The 21,408-nt window shown below is 48.1% G+C and overlaps 1 protein-coding gene across 1 annotated transcript in view; it reads right to left on the reverse strand.

Moving 5' to 3' along the window:
* Window positions 1-21,408, reverse strand: part of LRRC47 (leucine rich repeat containing 47) — a 54,782-nt gene that overhangs the window by 24,087 nt on the left and 9,287 nt on the right. The window contains exon 3 of the mRNA XM_063943579.1: window positions 5,471-5,587. Within this exon, the coding sequence (XP_063799649.1) occupies window positions 5,471-5,587 (117 nt within the window). The remainder of the gene's footprint in view (window positions 1-5,470; window positions 5,588-21,408) is intronic.

The following is a 21,408-nucleotide window of genomic DNA, read 5'->3' on the forward strand; positions in this document are numbered from 1 at the left end:
CAAAGCATAACCAGCCTCGGGCTCTTCGAGCTGGTCCTGGTTCTAAAACTGCGGGGGAAAAATGGACAGGGGATCCCCCGTATTTTTAAAACCAGCACCGGGCTCTGCGCCTGGTGCAAAAAATACGGGGGACAAAGAGTAGGGGTCCCCCGTATTTTATACACCAGCATCGGGCTCCACTAGCTGGACAGATAATGCCACAGCCGGGGGTCACTTTTATACAGTGCCCTGCGGCCGTGGCATTAAATATCCAACTAGTCACCCCTGGCCGGGGTACCCTGGGGGAGTGGGGACCCCTTCAATCAAGGGGTCCCCCCCCCCAGCCACCCAAGGGCCAGGGGTGAAGCCCGAGGCTGTTCCCCCCATCCAAGGGCTGCGGATGGGAGGCTGATAGCCTTGAGAAAAGTGAATGAATATTGGTTGTCAAGTAGTACTACAAGTCCCAGCAAGCCTCCCCCGCAAGCTGGTACTTGGACAAGTACCAGCATGCGGGAGAAAAACGGGCCCGCTGGTACCTGTAGTTCTACTGGAAAAAAAATATCCAAATAAAAACAGTAGACACACACCATGACAGTAAAACTTTATTTCACACATGTCGACACACATACATACTTACCTATGTTGACCCGCCGACTGGCACGTCTCGTCTCAGACGATCCGGGGTACCTGTGAAAAAAAATTAGACTCACCTGATCCAGGGTCCGGGAGATAATCCACGTACTTGGCAAAAAAAGAAAACGACAAACCCGGACCAGCGGACTGAAACGGGTACCATGTTGACACATGGGACCCCTTTCCCCGAATGTGCCGGGACCCCACGTGACTCCTGTCACCGAGGTCCCTTCAGCCAATCAGGAAGCGCTACTTCGTGGCGCTCACCTGATGTCAGACAGCGCATCGCACAGCTCCCTCCATTACTTTCAATGGTGGGAACTTTGCAGTCAGCGGTGGGGTTACCCGCGGTCAGCCGCTGACCGCGGGTGACCTCACCACTAACCGCAAAGTTCCCACCATTGAATATAATGGAGGCTTTGCGATGCGCTGTCTGACAGCTCAGAAGCGCAGCCAATCAGTAGAGTGCAAGGACGTTGCACTCGCTCATTGGCTTAAGAGACCTTTCAGTGACAGCAGTCACGAAGGGGTCTCTCTGCATTCGGGGAAAGGGGTCCCATGTGTCAACATGGGACCCCTTTCAGTCCGCTGGTACGGGTTTGTCGTTTTCTTTTTTTGCCAAGTACGTGGATTATACTCTGGACCCTGGATCAGGTGAGTATAATTTTTTTCACAGGTACCCCGGATCGTCGGAGACGAGACGTGCCAGTCGGCGGGTCAACATAGGTAAGTCTGTGTGTGTCAACATGTGTGAAATAAAGTTTGTCAGGTGTGTGTCTCCTGTTTTTATTTGGGTATTTTTCCCCCAGTAGAACTACAGGTACCAGCGGGTCCGTTTTTCTCCCGCATGCTGGTCCTCGGGCTTCACCCCTGGCCCTTGGGTGGCTGGAAGGGGGGGACCCCTTGATTGAAGGGGTCCCCACTCCCACAGGGTACCCCGGCCAGGGGTGACTAGTTGGATATTTAATGCCACGGCCGCAGGGCACTGTATAAAAGTGACCCCCGGCTGTGGCATTATCTGTCCAGCTAGTGGAGCCCGATGCTGGTGTATAAAATACGGGGGACCCCTACTCTTTTTGTCCCCCATATTTTTTGCACCAGCATCAGGCGCAGAGCCCGGTGCTGGTTTTAAAAATACGGGGGATCCCCTGTCAATTTCCCCCCCGGATTTTTAGAACCAGGACCAGCTCGAAGAGCCCGAGGCTAGTTATGCTTTGGAGGGGGGACCCCACGCTACTTTTTTTCGGGATTTTACCATTCCATCTAAAAAAAATAAAAAAACATTATTTTTAAAAATATATAAATAATACTTGTGCCTCCAAAAAAGACAAACCAAGTACCTAATCCCTTCTAATATAAATAGATATGCTATTACAAATAAAAAAAACACCAAAAAAAACAACATGTTTTACATTTTTTTTATTAGTTTCACCCACCAAAGTGTGGCGGATTGAAAATGACGAATTTACGGTCTAAAAGCACTGTTGTCGAATTTGCAAACTTCAATTTAATATACTTTGGTCGAATTGCAGCATTTGTATCATTGCACAAAAGTCGAATTTGACAAAAGTCGAATTTGACAAAAGTCGAATTTCGAAAGTCCGTTTTTTTGACGGAAAGTACTGAATTGCATTGACAATTATTTTTTTGGGCGAAAAAGTCCAGTTTTTCGCCAATTTCGTGAATTCGACCTCAATTGCATATACCCCCAAGACTTGCCAATGTAGACACATAAAGCAATCCCCACCACCACCCACTGTATTGTGAAAGGTTTATTACATCCTCGCGAAGCTGAAAAGGGAACTGTCTAAGCACTAAACTCTGCGAGCAAACTCTGGCTGCCATTACATAATAGGCAACATCAAGGATATTGGTCTCTAAAGACTTCCGAAAACAAAAAATATGGGTCGGAGTCCCTTTAAAGCGGACTACGTGCTCATGATGACAGGAGGTGAGCCAGGTAGGTGTCTATAGGGATTTGACTGCACTTGTTACATATTAACTACCAGACCTGCGGGATTAGGGCCACACAATGCAGGATTAGATTGAATACATTCCGCATTATGCAAACAGGTCGTTTCAGGTTCTGCATGAGCAGGAAGGATAAAATACACGCACATCTCAAATATGTCCTGCACGTGTCAAGGAGGGCTAGGTCAATACAGGCATGAGGGGGCAGTGGAGAGAGCACGTGGGGAAGGGGCGACAAGACCGTGGTGTCTAAACCTTTTATTCTTATTACCTATACACAGTATAGAGACTTTATGTTATGTGACCTATCAGCATTCTACAGAACAAAGGGTCCGGAATGTGAATTACTGGGTGCAACACCACGCAAGTCCCAACTACTGGCACAATACAGACGTGTCCTCATACACTTAGCATCAATACACCATAGACCAGGCATTCCCAACCACGGTCCTCAAGGCACACTAACAGTGCAGGTTTTAGTGATATCCAGGCTGCAGCACAGGATATTTTGATTTAACCATCTGTGCTGCAGCCTGGATATCACTAAAACCTTCACTGTTAGTGTGCCTTGAGGACCGTGGTTGGGAATGCCAGCCATAGAGCCACGACGACCCGCGCAACCAAGGACCCTCCGAGAGGAGAAGCGTACAGTCTCTCTCAATTCTGTGTCTTATGCACTCGCATACGCAGTAGACCACCATAGCACACTAGATGCAATGTGCTAAGTTTATTTATCTTATCAGTAAAAAATAAAAAATTCTTCATGTAATAAACACTTCTCTACTACAGCAGGAGGTACAGGTGACGGCCGCCAGGTACTTATAAATGCAGCCTGGTGTAAGGAGAGAGGGGTGATCGGATCCAGGTTGGAGCGGTCGGCACTGATTAAGGTATAATGAAGAGTCCTCATATACAAAAGGCATTTAGTTATCTAATGAAACTTTACCGTTCTACTATTTCCACATAGGTTAATACTCTGCTGCAGTTCTGTTACTCCAACTTCCTACTTTCTTCTAATCAAACGCATGAAGCATATGAACTGGCAGCAACAATACCACGGATACACACGCTACATCAAGGATTTATAGACTTGGAAACGTTTGTGTCCCCTCTGGATCTCTATGGGACTCTTAGCCAGAAGAACTATGCCTGCGCACGGTTTTACTCCTATTATACATGGTACCATCTGCGGGGCAATATTAATGTCATATGTATACAAAACTGAAAGATATTGGCAGCTGGTGCTAAAAGGTGGGTACACACTATGCCAGAGGTTCTCAAACGCAGTCCTCAAGGCACCCCAACAGTCCAGGTTTTAAGTATATCCATGCTTATCCACAGGTGACAATTACCTCGGTCAATCTTATGTAGTCATCTGTGCTGATCCATGGAAATACTTAAAACCTGGACCGTTGGGGTGCCCCGAGTACCGTATTTGAGAACCTCTGCACTACGCGATTACGGATTGCCGGCGATGGACGACTATATCGTTGAACGGTATAACATTCAGCGATATAGTGGGTACACACTGAACGTTATCGTTCAACGCCAACGTTCAGTGACATCGTCGGGTTGAGGTACATGTCAGCTCAATACTGGTGATTGCTGAACAGCGCTCACCAATATCACCCCCATACACACTGGACGATTTCAGGGTAAAAATAAACAATAACGACATTTAAGTAGTTATCGTTATTTTTCAGGCTGAAATCGCCTAGTGTGTACCCGGCTTAACAATAATTTACCGCAGATCTGTGTGTATGTAGCAAATAGAATAGAGGGGGGTTTTGTCTTGCTACATGCACGAAGAATATTATTGTTAGCGCCAATAGTAAAAGTCTCTGTTCTATGGGAGTCTTGCACAGGCAGATGTCATCACTAGAGCAGGCCTGGCCAACCTGCGGCTCTCCAGCTGCTTTAAAAACTACACATCCCAGCATGCCTTGCCACAGTTTTAGCATTACCCAATAGCAAAATTGTGACAGCATGCTGGGACTTGTAGTTTCACAATAGCTAGAGTGCAGCAGGTTGGCCACGCCTGCACTACAGCATATAAAACTGTTATTATAATTATTCACTGAGCAGCAATAAGCAAAAAAAAAAAAAAAAAGAAAATCTAAATTGTTTATTTTTTTTACCATGGTTTTTAGCACCAGGCACATTTTGCTAATAAAATGAAAGTACAATAGTGATAGTCACATGACCTCCACCGACATCCCGCCCCATCACTATCCCGATGGTCGGCATGCCGACCAACAGGGACTATTTCCACTCGTGGGTGTCCACGACACCCATAGAGTGGGAATAGAACCTGTGGCGACACCTAGCCCGCAAGGGGCTTGCTGCACTCGCCCCTCCCCGCCGGGATCCCGGCGTCGGTATGCTGACCGGCGGTTTCCTGACCACCGGTCAGACATACTACAACCGTGATAAGAGGGGGTACCGATCCAACCGTTTTCCCCTGATGCCCGACGCAGCAACTCATTTGATCCTTTATTCCTGCTAAGGGGGGGAGTGACATGTACTAAGCAGTGAATAGAGTGGAGAAGTGCGCCAGTGGAGAGGTTGCCCATGGCAACCAATCAGCATTGAAGTAACATTTACAATTTGCATACTATAAAATGACACAGAGCATACTATAAAATGACACTCTAGAACAGGCATTCCCAACCACGGTCCTCAAGGCACACCAACAGTGCAGTGCAGGTTTTTGTGATATCCAGGCTGCAGCACAGATGGTTAAATCAAAATAAGTGAGCTACTAATTAAGTCACCTGAGCTGAGGCCTGGACATCCCTAAAACCTGCCCTGTTAGTGTGCCTTGAGGACCATGGTTGGGAATGCCTGCTCTAGAACCTCCTCACAACACAGATGAAGGCAAGCTCACCTTGGACTCCTTGGGTGGTCTGGCGTCATACAGCAGCGGCCCCTTCACCAGCTGCAGATCATGGGTGGCAATAGTCGCTAAGGTCCTTTTATCACAGAGGTCTTCGTGGAGCTTGGTCTGAAAATGATTCCAGCAAGGTCACATACAATTTCCTAGTCATATATAAATACAGATCACTGGAGTTTTTGTATCCCCAGAAATAAAATAAGTGTTGCATGTATAAAAAGCTACAAATAACATAAAAACATAAAATTAGGTCTTCCATCACTGTGCGATAAACCAATAAAGAGATGGTCTACGAAACCTCCAGCGACATTATGGAGGCCAGTGAGCGGCACTCTCACAGCCTATCAGTACAGCCCGCAGAATGGCGGCTGCACATAGCTGCTGCAGCTTACTGATGAGGGGCTGCAGTAATCAGGAGACGGTAAGTGGCAGCTAAGACAGAGAAATAAGGTGGGACATTGTACGGGGTTGTATGGTATGCCAGCGGTCGGGCTCCCGGCGACCAGCATACCGGCGCCGGGAGCCCAACCGCCGGCATACCGACAGTGTGGCGAGCGCAAATGAGCCCCTTGCAGGCTCGCTGCACTTGCCATGCTGCGGGCACGGTGGCGCGCGCCACGCTATTTTATTCTCCCTCCAGGGGGGTCGTGGACCCCCACAAGGGAGAATAAGTGTTGGTATGCCGGCTGTCGGGATTCCGGCGCTGGTATACTGTGCGGAGGGATCCCGACAGGCGGCATACTGAAGACCACCCATTGTATGTAGGGGTGTACTACATTTGGCTGGTGCTCGGAATCCCGTCGCTGGTATATCGAGTGCCTCCCGTATGTAGAGGTGTTGTAACAATGTAAGGGGGTTCCTGAGCTTACAGATGGGAGCTCCAAGTGTTTTTTGTTTATACAGAACTCTTATATACAGTACACACTTAAACATCGCCATAGGAACAGGTTACTGTAACTGAAAACAGACTTATCTGCTGCAATACACATGCGGTCTATCACCATCCATCATTTATAAATGCTGCAAATATCAACCATTGACGCCACTTATCTGCCCCCAATACTTTGCACATGGCCACTAAAAGCCTCCTACATCACCCTATCATCTTATTTGGCCCTTTTTAGGGGAGGGGTTCAGGATGTTTTTTTCACTACTTCACACAGGTCGCACACTGCAGAATTAACTTGCGTCATCTACAACTTGCAGTTTCTAGTCTAACGGAAATGCAAGGGAAACAGGAGAGCATATAGGGCTCGATTCTGGAGCAGTCATTATTAGGGTACAAAAAGGCAACGCACAGATGTTCAGTACGCTGAGCCGGACCCATACTCCGTATGTGCAGTATGTGTTTTCGGAAAGACCTAAGGCTGCACACCGTTTGGGGGCAGCAATGGTCTCCGCTTACCAAAGCAGAGGTGTGTTGCCTCTTTTGTGGGATTGCAGAGGTCAGGGTCTCAGTCGACGGAGATTTTCTGGCCTCAGCGGATGTAGCTGTCCCATAAATATGTAAGTACATTGGATGGACTTGCTCTGCTACACACTGCACAGCTTGGGAACATTTACCGTCAGCTTCAAACAATCATTGTGTAAGGCAGTTGCAAAAACGACAATTTTTAGAAGGAAATGCCTTAGAAGCGCAGGGCTCAAATAGCAAATAAACATTTGAAACATTGTTACAAGTACAGAACTTATTGCAGCAACATTAAACAGCAAGCATGGGATTAAATAACTATTGGAGGCAACGGTAAAACAGGGGTTGGGGGGCTGCATTTACATTAAAGCTCTGAAAACAGTAAGAAAAATAAATAAAATACAGGTAATGTTGCAAAATGCACAAAGAGGGAATTAGGTTATCAAGGTGTGAGGCTGTAAAACAACTTGTATACATAGCAACTCCAATACACTAGCACACACACATAAACAGCAACAAAAAACGTTGGGTTTGTGGAGCTATATCCAGAATAGTGGTCCCGATCTTTCAGTACTGTAACGCAACAGAACTCGTTTTTGGTTTAAATATTCTTATAAGTAAAATAATAAGAATTTACTTACCGATAATTCTATTTCTCATAGTCCGTAGTGGATGCTGGGGACTCCGTAAGGACCATGGGGAATAGCGGCTCCGCAGGAGACTGGGCACATCTAAAGAAAGCTTTAGGACTATCTGGTGTGCACTGGCTCCTCCCCCTATGACCCTCCTCCAAGCCTCAGTTAGGATACTGTGCCCGGACGAGCGTACACAATAAGGAAGGATTTTGAATCCCGGGTAAGACTCATACCAGCCACACCAATCACACCGTACAACTTGTGATCTGAACCCAGTTAACAGCATGATAACAGAGGAGCCTCTAGAAAAGATGGCTCACTACAGCAATAACCCGATTTTTTGGTAACAATAACTATGTACCAGTATTGCAGACAATCCGCACTTGGGATGGGCGCCCAGCATCCACTACGGACTATGAGAAATAGAATTATCGGTAAGTAAATTCTTATTTTCTCTAACGTCCTAAGTGGATGCTGGGGACTCCGTAAGGACCATGGGGATTATACCAAAGCTCCCAAACGGGCGGGAGAGTGCGGATGACTCTGCAGCACCAAATGAGAGAACTCCAGGTCCTCCTCAGCCAGGATATCAATTTTGTAGAATTTTACAAACGTATTTGCTCCTGACCAAGTAGCTGCTCGGCAAAGTTGTAAAGCCGAGACCCCTCGGGCAGCCGCCCAAGATGAGCCCACCTTCCTTGTGGAGTGGGCATTTACAGATTTTTGGCTGTGGCAGGCCTGCCACAGAATGTGCAAGCTGAATTGTACTACAAATCCAACGAGCAATAGTCTGCTTAGAAGCAGGAGCACCCAGCTTGTTGGGTGTATACAGGATAAACAGCGAGTCAGATTTCCTGACTCCAGCCGTCCTGGAAACATATATTTTCAGGGCCCTGACAACGTCTAGCAACTTGGAGTCCTCCAAGTCCCTAGTAGCCGCAGGCACCACAAATAGGTTGGTTCAGGTGAAACGCTGAAACCACCTTAGGGAGAAACTGAGGACGAGTCCTCAATTCCGCCCTGTCCGAATGGAAAATCAGATAAGGGCTTTTTCAGGATAAAGCCGCCAATTCTGACACGCGCCTGGCCCAGGCCAGGGCCAACAGCATGACCATTTTCCATGTGAGATATTTTAACTCCACAGATTTAAGTGGTTCAAACCAATGTGACTTTTGGAACCCAAAACTACATTGAGATCCCAAAGTGCCACTGGAGGCACAAAAGGAGGCTGTATATGCAGTACCCCTTTTACAAACGTCTGAACTTCAGGGACTGAAGCTAGTTCTTTTTGGAAGAAAATTGACAGGGCAGAAATTTGAACCTTAATGGACCCCAATTTCAGGCCCATAGACACTCCTGTTTGCAGGAAATGTAGGAATCGACCCAGTTGAATTTCCTCCATCGGGCCTTACTGGCCTCGCACCACGCAACATATTTTCGCCAATTGCGGTGATAATGTTTTTGCGGTTACATCCTTCCTGGCTTTGATCAGGATAGGGATGACTTCATCCGGAATGCCTTTTTTCCTTCAGGATCCGGCGTTCAACCGCTAAGCCGTCAAACGCAGCCGCGGTAAGTCTTGGAACAGACAGGGTCCTTGCTGGAGCAGGTCCCTTCTTAGAGGTAGAGGCCACGGATCCTCCGTGAGCATCTCTTGAAGTTCCGGTTACCAAGTCCTTCTTGGCCAATCCGGAGCCACGAATATAGTGCTTACTCCTCTCCATCTTATCAATCTCAGTACCTTGGGTATGAGAGGCAGAGGAGGGAACACATACCCTGACTGGTACACCCACGGTGTTACCAGAGCGTCTACAGCTATTGCCTGAGGGTCCCTGGACCTGGCGCAATACCGGTCGAGTTTTTCCCAACGGTTTATAATCATGTGGAATACTTCTGGGTGAAGTCCCCACTCTCCCGGGTGGAGGTCGTGCTGAGGAAGTCTGCTTCCCAGTTGTCCACTCCCGGAATGAATACTGCCGACAGTGCTATCACATGATTTTCCGCCCAGCAAAGAATCCTTGCAGCTTCTGCCATTGCCCTCCTGCTTCTTGTGCCACCCTGTCTGTTTACGTGGGTGACTGCCGTGATGTTGTCCGACTGGATCAACACCGGCTGACCTTGAAGCAGAGGTCTTGCTAAGCTTAGAGCATTGTAAATGTCCCTTAGCTTCAGGATATTTATGTGAAGTGATGTCTCCAGGCTTGACCATAAGCCCTGGATATTCCTTCCCTGTGTGACTGCTCCCCAGCCTCGCAGGCTGGCATCCGTGGTCACCAGGACCCAGTCCTGAATGCCGAATCTGCGGCCCTCTAGAAGATGAGCACTCTGCAACCACCACAGGAGGGACACCCTTGTCCTTGGTGACAGGGTTATCCGCTGATGCATCTGAAGATGCGACCCGGACCATTTGTCCAGCAGGTCCCACTGGAAAGTTCTTGCGTGGAATCTGCCGAATGGGATTGCTTCGTAGGAAGCCACCATTTTACCCAGAACCCTTGTGCATTGATGCACTGAGACTTGGCTCGGTTTTAGGATGTTCCTGACTAGCTCGGATAACTCCCTGGCTTTCTCCTCCGGGAGAAACACCTTTTTCTGGACTGTGTCCAGGATCATCCCTAGGAACAGAAGACAAGTCGTCGGAACCAGCTGCGATTTTGGAATATTGAGAATCCAATCGTGCTGCCGCAACACTACCTGAGATAGTGCTACACCGACCTCCAACTGTTCCCTGGATCTTACCCTTATCAGGGAATTGTCCAAGTAAGGGATAACTAAAATTCCCTTCCTTCGAAGGAATATCATCATTTCGGCCATTACCTTGGTAAAGACCCGGGGTGCCGTGGACCATCCATACGGCAGCGTCTGAACTGATAGTGACAGTTCTGTACCATAAACCTGAGGTACCCTTGGTGAGAAGGGTAAATTTTGACACGAAGGTAAGCATCCTTGATGTCCCGAGACATCATGTAGTCCCCTTCTTCCAGGTTCGCAATCACTGCTCTGAGTGACTCAATCTTGAATTTGAACCTCTGTATGTAAGTGTTCAAAGATTTTTGATTTAGAATCGGTCTCACCGAGCCGTCCGGCTTCGGTACCACAACAGTGTGGAATAATACCCCGTTCCCTGTTGCAGGAGGGGTATCTTGATTATCACCTGCTGGGAATACAGCTTGTGAATGGCTTCCAAAACTGTCTCCGTGTCAGAAGGAGACATCGGTAAAGCCGACTTTAGGAAACGGCGAGGGGGAGACGTCTCGAATTCTAATTTGTACCCCTGAGATATCACCTGAAGGATCCAGGGGTCTACTAGCGAGTGAGCCCACTGCGCGCTGAAATTCATTGAGACGGGCCCCCCACCGTGCCTGATTCTGCTTGTAAAGCCCCAGCGTATAATGAGGGCTTGGCAGAGGCGGGAGAGGGTTTCTGTTCCTGGGAACTGGCTGATTTCTGCAGCCTTTTTCCTCTCCCTCTGTCACGGGGCAGAAATGAGGAACCTTTTGCCCGCTTGTCCACGAAAAGACTGCGCCTGATAATACGGCGTCTTCTCATGTTGAGAGGCGACCTGGGGTACAAACGTGGATTTCCCAGCTGTTGCCGTGGCCACCAGGTCTGAAAGACCGACCCCAAATAACTCCTCCCCTTAATAAGGCAACACTTCCAAAAGCCGTTTGAAATACGCATCACCTGACCACTGACGTGTCCATAACCCTCTACTGGTAGAAATGGACAACGCACTTAGACTTGATGCCAGTCGGCAAATATTCCGCTGTGCATCACGCATATATAGAAATGCATCTTTTAAATGCTCTATAGGCAAAAATATACTGTCCCTATCTAGGGTATCAATATTTTCAGTCAGGGAATCCGACCACGCCAACCCAGCACTGCACATCCAGGCTGAGGCGATTGCTGGTCGCAGTATAACACCAGTATGTGTGTAAATACATTTTAGGATACCCTCCTGCTTTTTATCAGCAGGATCCTTAAGGGCGGCCATCTCAGGAGAGGGTAGAGCCCTTACAAGCGTGTGAGCGCTTTATCCACCCTAGGGGGTGTTTCCCAACGCACCCTAACCTCTGGCGGGAAAGGATATAATGCCAATAACATTTTAGAAATTATCAGTTATCATCGGGGGAAACCCACGCATCATCACACACCTCATTTAATTTCTCAGATTCAGGAAAACTACAGGTAGTTTTTCCTCACCGAACATAATACCCCTTTTTGGTGGTACTCGTATTATCAGAAATGTGTAAAACATTTTTCATTGCCTCAATCATGTAACGTGTGGCCCTACTGGAAGTCACATATGTCTCTTCACCGTCGACACTGGAGTCAGTATCCGTGTCGGCGTCTATATCTGCCATCTGAGGTAATGGGCGCTTTAGAGCCCCTGACGGCCTATGAGACGTCTGGACAGGCACAAGCTGAGTAGCCGGCTGTCTCATGTCAACCACTGTCTTTTATACAGAGCTGACACTGTCATGTAATTTCTTCCAACAGTTCATCCACTCAGGTGTCGACCCCCTAGGGGGTGACATCACTATTACAGGCAATCTGCTCCGTCTCCACATCATTTTTCTCCTCATACATGTCGACACAAAAGTACCGACATACAGCACACACACAGGGAATGCTCTGATAGAGGACAGGACCCCACTAGCCCTTTGGGGAGACAGAGGGAGAGTTTGCCAGCACACACCAGAGCGCTATATATATATATATATATATATATATATATATATATATATATATATATATATATATATATATATATATATACACACACACACACACACACACACACACACACACATATACATATACACATATACATATATATATATATATATATATATATATATACACATATACATATATATACATATATACATACACACACACACACACACACACACACACACACACACAGGGATAACCGTATATAAGTGTTTTTCCCCTTATAGCTGCTGTATAGTTAATACTGCGCCTAATTAGTGCCCCCCTCTCTTTTTTAACCCTTTCTGTAGTGTAGTGACTGCAGGGGAGAGCCAGGGAGCTTCCCTCCAACGGAGCTGTGAGGGAAAATGGCACCAGTGTGCTGAGGACATAGGCTCCGCCCCCTTATCGGCGGCCTTATCTCCCGTTTTTCTATGTATTCTGGCAGGGGTTAAATGCATCCATATAGCCCAGGAGCTATATGTGATGCATTTTTTTTTGCCATCCAAGGTGTTTTTATTGCGTCTCAGGGCGCCCCCCCCCAGCGCCCTGCACCCTCAGTGACCGGAGTGTGAAGTGTGCTGAGAGCAATGGCGCACAGCTGCAGTGCTGTGCGCTACCTTGTTGAAGACAGGACGTCTTCTGCCGGCGATTTTCCGGACCTCTTCTGCCTTCTGGCTCTGTAAGGGGGGCGGCGGCGCGGCTCTGGGACCCATCCAAGCTGGGCCTGTGATCGTCCCTCTGGAGCTAATGTCCAGTAGCCTAAGAAGCCCAATCCACTCTGCACGCAGGTGAGTTCGCTTCTTCTCCCCTTAGTCCCTCGATGCAGTGAGCCTGTTGCCAGCAGGTCTCCCTGAAAATAAAAAACCTAAACTAAAACTTTCACTAAGAAGCTCAGGAGAGCCCCTAGTGTGCACCCTTCTCGTTCGGGCACAGAGATCTAACTGAGGCTTGGAGGAGGGTCATAGGGGGAGGAGCCAGTGCACACCAGATAGTCCTAAAGCTTTCTTTAGATGTGCCCAGTCTCCTGCGGAGCCGCTATTCCCCATGGTCCTTACGGAGTCCCCAGCATCCACTTAGGACGTTAGAGAAAATAGGATTTTAATACCTACCGGTAAATCCTTTTCTCTTAGTCCGTAGAGGATGCTTCAAGAACCATGGGGTATAGATGGGATCCGCAGGAGACATGGGCACACTATAAGACTTCAAATGGGTGTGAACTGACTCCTCCCTCTATGCCCCTCCTCCAGACTCCAGTTATAGGAACTGTGCCCAGAGAGATGGACATTGAGGAAAACGATTAAATTATTTTAAACTAAGGTGCGATACATACCAGCTCACACCACTAACATGCCGTACAACATGGCATTCAACAACAACGCATGCAACGGCATGACCAACAACAGTCACAGATTGACTGAATTCAACATAACATGAGCATAACAATAATCAAACTGCAGAAACAGCCCGCACTGGGACGGGAGCCCAGCATCCTCTATGGACTAAGAGAAAAGGATTTATCGGTAGGTATTAAAATCCTATTTTCTCATACGTCCTAGAGCAAGGGTGGCCAACCAGTCAGAGACAAAGAGCCAAGAAATCTTGTTAGGTACATTAAAGAGGGAGCAGACTTCGAGCCGAAGGAGCACTTGCAAAAATGGGGTGTGAGCTTGTGCCTGCTAGGCCACGCCCCTGGTATAAAATACATTGAAAAAGCCAGATCCAACATAAAATACAATGAAAAAGCCACTTCTACATCAAATAATTGAAAAGGCCAGATCCGCATAAAATATATTGAAAAGCCAGATTCACATAATACACTTCAGTTCCCGCCTGTGTCACTCCAGCCAGCACCCGCCTGTGTCACTCCAGCCAGCACCCGCCTGTGTCACTCCAGCCAGCACCCGCCTGTGTCACTCCAGCCAGCACCCGCCTGTGTATTTGGCTCCCTCAGTTCTCAGTGTACGTAGTGCTGCTGCATGTCTGGCTGGAGTGCAGCGGTTTACACAGATCTCTTGTGGTCACGTGACTGAGTGTTGGGAGCCACATTTGAATGAAGAAAGAGCCATGCGTTGGCCACCACTGTCCTAGAGGATGCTTCAAGAACCATGTGGTTTATACCAAAGCTCTAGATCGGGCGGGGGTGCGCGGATGACTCTGCAGCACCGATTGACCAAACAAGAGGTCCTCCTCAGCCAGGGTATCAAACTTGTAAAACTTCGCAAAGGTGTTTGAACCCGACCAAGTAGCAGCTCGGCAAAGTTGTAACGCCGAGACTCCCCGGGCAGCCGCCCAAGAGGAGCCCACCTTCCTAGTGTAATGGGCTTTCACCGATTTCGGTAACAGCAATCCCGCCGTAGAATGAGCCTGCTGAATCGTATTACAGATCCAGCGCGCAATAGTCTGCTTGGAAGCAGGAGCCCCAATCTTGTTGGGAGCCCACAGGACAAACAGAGCCTCTGTTTTCCTAATCTGCGCCGTTCTGGCGACATAGATCTTCAAAGCTCTGACCACATCGAGAGACTGACTCCGCCAAGGTGTCAGTAGCCACTGGCACCACAATTGGCTGGTTCACATGAAATGATGAAACCACTTTTTGCAGAAATTGCCGACGAGTTCGCAACTCCGCTCTATCAGCATGGAAAATCAAATATGGGCTTTTGTGAGATAAAGCCGCCAACTCAGACACTTGCCTTGCAGACGCCAAGGCCAACAACATGACCACTTTCAAAGTAAGGAATTTTAACTCAACCTTGCGCAAAGGTTCAAACCAATGTGATTGCACGAATTGGACCACCACATTAAGGTCCCATGGTGCCACTGGGGGCACAAAGGGAGGTTGGATGTGCAGCACGCCTTTTACGAGGTCTGAACTTCTGGAAGGGAGGCCAATTCTTTTTGAAAAAAGATCGACAAGGCCGAAATCTGTACTTTAATAGATCCTATCTTTAGGCCCGCATCCACACCTGCTTGTAGGAAATGGAGCAAACGCCCCAGGTGAAATTCTTCCGTAGGAGCCTTCTTGGATTCACACCAACACACACTTTCTCCAAATACGATGGTAAAGCTTTGCCGTTACTTCTTTTCTAGCCTGAAGAAGCGTAGGAATGACTTCACTGGGAATACCCTTTCGGGGCTAGTATTTGGCGTTCAACCGTCACGCCGTCAAACGCAGCCGCAGTAAGTCCTGATACACGCACGGCCCCTGTTGTAACAGGTCCTCCCGAAGAGAAAGAGGCCAGGGATCTTGAGCAACTCCTGAAGATCTGGATACCAGGCCCTTTTTGGCCAATCCGGAACAAGGAGGATCGCCTGAATCCTTGTTGTTCTTATAATTTTTATCACCTTTGGAATGAGCGGAAGTGGAGGTAACACATAGACCGACTGAAACACCCACGTTGTCACTAGGGCGTCCCCCGCTATCGCTTGAGGGTCCCTTGACCTGGAACAATATCTCTGATGTTTCTTGTTGAGGCGGGACGCCATCATGTCCACTTGAGGAACTCCCCAACGACTTGTCACTTCTGCAAAGACCTCTTGATGAAGACCCCACTCCTGGATGGAGATCGTGTCTGCTGAGGAAGTCTGCTTCCCAGTTGTCCACACCTGGAATGAAGACCGCTGGCATGTCTTTCCGCCCAGCGGCGTGGCCTCAGCCATCGCTGCTCTGCTCTTTGTTCCGCCTTGGCGGTTTATGTACGCCACTGCTGTCACGTTGTCTGACTGAATCAAGACCGGCAGACCTCGAAGAAGATGTTCTGCTTGCAGTATGCCATTGTAGATGGCTCTTAATTCCAGAATGTTTATGTGTAGACAAGTTTCCTGGCTTGACCACTTTCCCTGAAAGTTTCTTCCCTGTGTGACTGCTCCCCAGCCTCGGCTGCTTGCATCTGTGGTCACCAGGATCCAATCCTGAATCCCAAACCTGCATTCCTCAAGGCGGCGAGAACTGTGCAGCCACCACAGAAGGGAAATTCTGGTCCTGGGAGATAGAATTATTTTCCGGTACATGTCCAGGTGAGACCCGGACCACTGGTCCAGCAGGTTCCATTGAAACACCCTGGCACGGAACCTGCCATACGGAATAGCCTCGTAGGCCGCCACCATCTTCCCCAGCAACCGAGTGCACTGAAGAACTGACACCTTTGCTGTTTTCAGAATCAGTTTTACCATGTTCTGTATTTCCAGAGCTTTTTCCACTGGAAGAAAAACTCTAATTCTGTATCCAGAATCATACCCAGGAACAGCCATGTTGTTGGATCTAACTGTGATTTTGGCAAATTTAGGAGCCAACCGTGTTGTTACAGAATCGTCAGTGAAAGGGCAACATTCGTCAACAATTGCTCCTTGGAACTCGCCTTTATGAGATCGTCCAAGTACGGGATAATTGTGATTCCCTGCTTGCGCAGGAGAACCATCATTTCCGCCATTACTTTAGTGAAAATCCTTGGAGCTGTGGACAGACCAAACGGCAATGTCTGAAATTGGTAATGACAATCCTGCACAGCAAATCTCAGGTAAGCTTGATGTGGAGGATATATGGGGACATGTAAGTAGGCATCTTTTATGTCGACCAACACCATAAAATCCCTCTCCTCCAGACTGGAGATCACTGCTCGTAGAGACTCCATCTTGAACTTGAATTTTTTTGGAAAGAAATTGAGGGATTTTAGGTTTAGAATCGGTTTGACTGAGCCATCCGGCTTCAGGACCACGAACAGGCTCGAATAAAAACCTTCCCCCTGTTGAGACGGGGGTACCGTGACAATCGCTTGAGTTTGACACAACTTTAGTATCGCAGCGCTTACTATCTCCCTTTCTGGAAGAGAAGCTGACAAGGCCAATTTAAAAAAAAAAAAAAAAAAAAAATCGGTGAGGGGGCACGTCTTGAAACTCTAACTTGTATCCCTGGGTTACTATAATAAGAATTTACTTACCGATAATTCTATTTCTCGGAGTCCGTAGTGGATGCTGGGGTTCCTGAAAGGACCATGGGGAATAGCGGCTCCGCAGGAGACAGGGCACAAAAGTAAAGCTTTTACAGGTCAGGTGGTGTGTACTGGCTCCTCCCCCTATGACCCTCCTCCAGACTCCAGTTAGGTACTGTGCCCGGACGAGCGTACACAAAAAGGGAGGATTTTGAATCCCGGGTAAGACTCATACCAGCCACACCAATCACACCGTACAACTTGTGATCTAAACCCAGTTAACAGTATGATAACAGAGGAGCCTCTGAAAGATGGCTTCCTAAACAATAACCCGAATTAGTTAACAATAACTATGTACAAGTATTGCAGATAATCCGCACTTGGGATGGGCGCCCAGCATCCACTACGGACTCCGAGAAATAGAATTATCGGTAAGTAAATTCTTATTTTCTCTATCGTCCTAAGTGGATGCTGGGGTTCCTGAAAGGACCATGGGGATTATACCAAAGCTCCCAAACGGGCGGGAGAGTGCGGATGACTCTGCAGCACCGAATGAGAGAACTCCAGGTCCTCCTTTGCCAGGGTATCAAATTTGTAAAAATTTACAAACGTGTTCTCCCCTGACCACGTAGCTGCTCGGCAGAGTTGTAATGCCGAGACCCCTCGGGCAGCCGCCCAAGATGAGCCCACCTTCCTTGCGGAATGGGCCTTAACAGATTTAGGCTGTGGCAGGCCTGCCACAGAATGTACAAGTTGAATTTTGTTACAAATCCAACGAGCAATCGACTGCTTAGAAGCAGGTGCACCCAACTTGTTGGGTGCATACAGTATAAACAGCGAGTCAGATTTTCTGACTCCAGCCGTCCTCTAAATGTATATTTTTAAGGCTCTGACAACGTCCAACAACTTGGAGTCCTTCAAGTCGTCTGTAGCCGCAGGCACTACAATAGGCTGGTTCAGGTGAAACGCTGATACCACCTTAGGGAGAAAATGCGGACGCGTCCGCAGCTCTGCCCTATGTCGAATGGAAAATTAAATAAGGGCTTTTATAAAACAAAGCCGCCAGTTCAGATACTCTCCCGGCCGAAGCCAGGGCCAGTAACATAGTCACTTTCCATGTGAGATATTTCAAATCCACATTCTTTAGTGGTTCAAACCAATTGGATTTGAGGAAATCTAAAACTACATTTAGATCCCACGGTGCCACCTTAGGCACCACAGGAGGCTGTATATGCAGTACTCCTTTGATAAAAATCTGGACCTCAGGGACTGAGGCCAATTCTTTTTGGAAGAATATTGATAGGGCCGAAATTTGAACCTTAATAGATCCCAATTTGAGACCCATAGACAATCCTGATTGCAGGAAATGTAGGAAAACGACCCAGTTGAAATTCCTCCATCGGAGCACTCCGCTGCTCGCACCACGCAACATATTTTCGCCAAATACGGCGATAATGCTTCGCGGTGACTTCCTTCCTTGCCTTTATCAAGGTAGGAATGACTTCTTCTGGAATGCCTTTTCCTTTTAGGATCTGGCATTCAAACGCCATGCCGTCAAACGCAGCCGCGGTAATTCTTGAAAAAGACAAGTACCCTGCTGAAGCAGGTCCCTTCTCAGAAGTAGAGGCCACGGATCGTCCGTGACCATCTCTTGAAGTTCCGGGTACCAAGTCCTTCTTGGCCAATCCGGAGCCACTAGTCTTACTCCTCTTTGCCGTATAATCCTCAATACCTTTGGTATGAGAGGCAGAGGAGGAAATACATATACCGACTGGTACACCCAAGGTGTTACCAGCGCGTCCACAGCTATTGCCTGCGGATCTCTTGACCTGGCGCAATACCTGTCCAGTGTTTTGTTGAGGCGAGACGCCATCATGTCCACCATTGGTTTTACCCAACGGTTTAATAGCATGTGGAAAACTTCTGGATGAAGTCCCCACTCTCCCGGGTGAAGGTCGTGTCTGCTGAGGAAGTCTGCTTCCCAGTTGTCCACGCCCGGGATGAATACTGCTGACAGTGCTATCACGTGATTCTCCGCCCAGCGAAGGATCCTGGCAGCTTCTGCCATTGCCCTCCTGCTTCTTGTGCCGCCCTGTCTGTTTACATGGGCGACTGCCGTGATGTTGTCCGACTGGATCAACACCGGTCTTCCTTGAAGCAGAGGTTCCGCCTGGCTTAGAGCATTGTAGATTGCTCTTAGTTCCAGAATGCTTATGTGAAGAGACTTTTTCAGGCTCGACCACACTCCCTGGAAATTTCTTCCCTGTGTGACTGCTCCCCAGCCTCTCAGGCTGGCCTCCGTGGTCACCAGGATCCAATCCTGCATGCCGAATCTGCGGCCCTCCAATAGATGAGCCTCCTGCAACCACCACAGAAGGGATACCCTTGTCCTCGGCGACAGGGTTATCCGCAGGTGCATCTGAAGATGCGACCCTGACCATTTGTCCAACAGATCCCTTTGCATGGAATCTGCCGAAAGGGATTGCTTCGTAAGAAGCTACCATTTTTTCCCAGGACTCTTGTGCATTGATGTACAGACACCTTTCCTGGTTTTAGGAGGTTCCTGACCAGGTCAGATAACTCCTTGGCTTTTTCTTCGGGAAGAAAAACCTTTTTCTGAACTGTGTCCAGAATCATCCCCAGGAACAGCAGACGAGTTGTCGGCATTAATTGGGATTTTGGAATATTCAGAATCCATCCGTGCTGCTTTAGCACCTCTTGAGATAGTGCTAAACCCATCTCTAGCTGTTCTCTGGACCTTGCCCTTATTAGGAGATCGTCCAAGTATGGGATAATTAATACGCCTTTTCTTCGAAGAAGAAATATTATCTCGGCCATTACCTTTGTAAAGACCCGAGGTGCCGTGGACAAACCAATCGGCAGCGTCTGAAACTGATAGTGACAGTTTTGTACAACGAACCTGAGGTACCCCTGGTGTGAGGGGTAATTGGAACGTGGAGATACGCATCCTTGATGTCCAAGGATACCATAAAGTCCCCTTCTTCCAGGTTCGCTATCACTGCTCTGAGTGACTCCATCTTGAACTTGGACTTCTTTATGTACAGGTTCAAGGACTTCAGATTTAGAATAGGCCTTACCGAGCCATCCGGCTTCGGTACCACAAAAAGAGTGGAATAATACCCCTTCCCTTGTTGTAGAAGAGGTACCTTGACTATCACCTGCTGAGAATACAGCTTGTGAATGGCTTCCAAAACCGTCTCCCTTTCTGAGGGGGACGTTGGTAAAGCAGACTTCAGGAAACGGCGAGGTGGCTCTGTCTCTAATTTCAACCTGTACCCCTGAGATATTATCTGCAGGATCCAGGGATTTACCTGCGAGTGAGCCCACTGCGCGCTGTAATTCTTGAGACGACCGCCTACCGCCCCCGAGTCCGCTTGCGAAGCCCCAGCGTCATGCTGAGGCTTTTGTAGAAGCCGGGGAGGGCTTCTGTTCCTGGGAAGGAGCTGCCTGTTGCTGTCTCTTCCCTCGTCCTCTGCCTCGTGGCAGATATGAATAGCCCTTTGCTCTCTTATTTTTAAAGGAACGAAAGGGCTGCGTTGAAAAGTCGGTGCCTTTTTCAGTTGGGGAGTGACTTGAGGTAGAAAGGTGGATTTCCCGGCCGTAGCCGTGGCCACCAAATCCGATAGACCGACCCCAAATAACTCCTCTACGCATCGCCTGTCCACTGTCGTGTCCATAAAGCTCTTCTGGCCGAAATGGACATAGCACTTACCCGTGATGCCAGTGTGCAGATATCTCTCTGTGCATCACGCATATAAAGAAATGCATCCTTTATTTGTTCTAACGACAGTAAAATATTGTCCCTGTCCAGGGTATCAATATTTTCGATCAGGGACTCTGACCAAACTACCCCAGCACTGCACATCCAGGCAGTCGCAATAGCTGGTCGTAGTATAACACCTGCATGTGTGTATATACCTTTTTGGATATTTTCCATCCTCCTATCTGATGGATCTTTAAGTGCGGCCGTCTCAGGAGAGGGTAACGCCACTTGTTTTGATGAGCGTGTTAGCGCTTTGTCCACCCTAGGAGGTGTTTCCCAGCGCTCCCTAACCTCTGGCGGGAAAGGGTATAAAGCCAATAACTTCTTTGAAATTAGCAGTTTTTTATCGGGGCACCCCACGCTTCATCACACACGTCATTTAATTCTTCTGATTCGGTAAAAACTACTGGTAGTTTTTTCACACCCCACATAATACCCTGTTTAGTGGTACCTGT

Source organism: Pseudophryne corroboree, chromosome 10 (assembly GCF_028390025.1).
Source record: "Pseudophryne corroboree isolate aPseCor3 chromosome 10, aPseCor3.hap2, whole genome shotgun sequence".
Lineage (NCBI taxonomy): Eukaryota > Metazoa > Chordata > Amphibia > Anura > Myobatrachidae > Pseudophryne > Pseudophryne corroboree.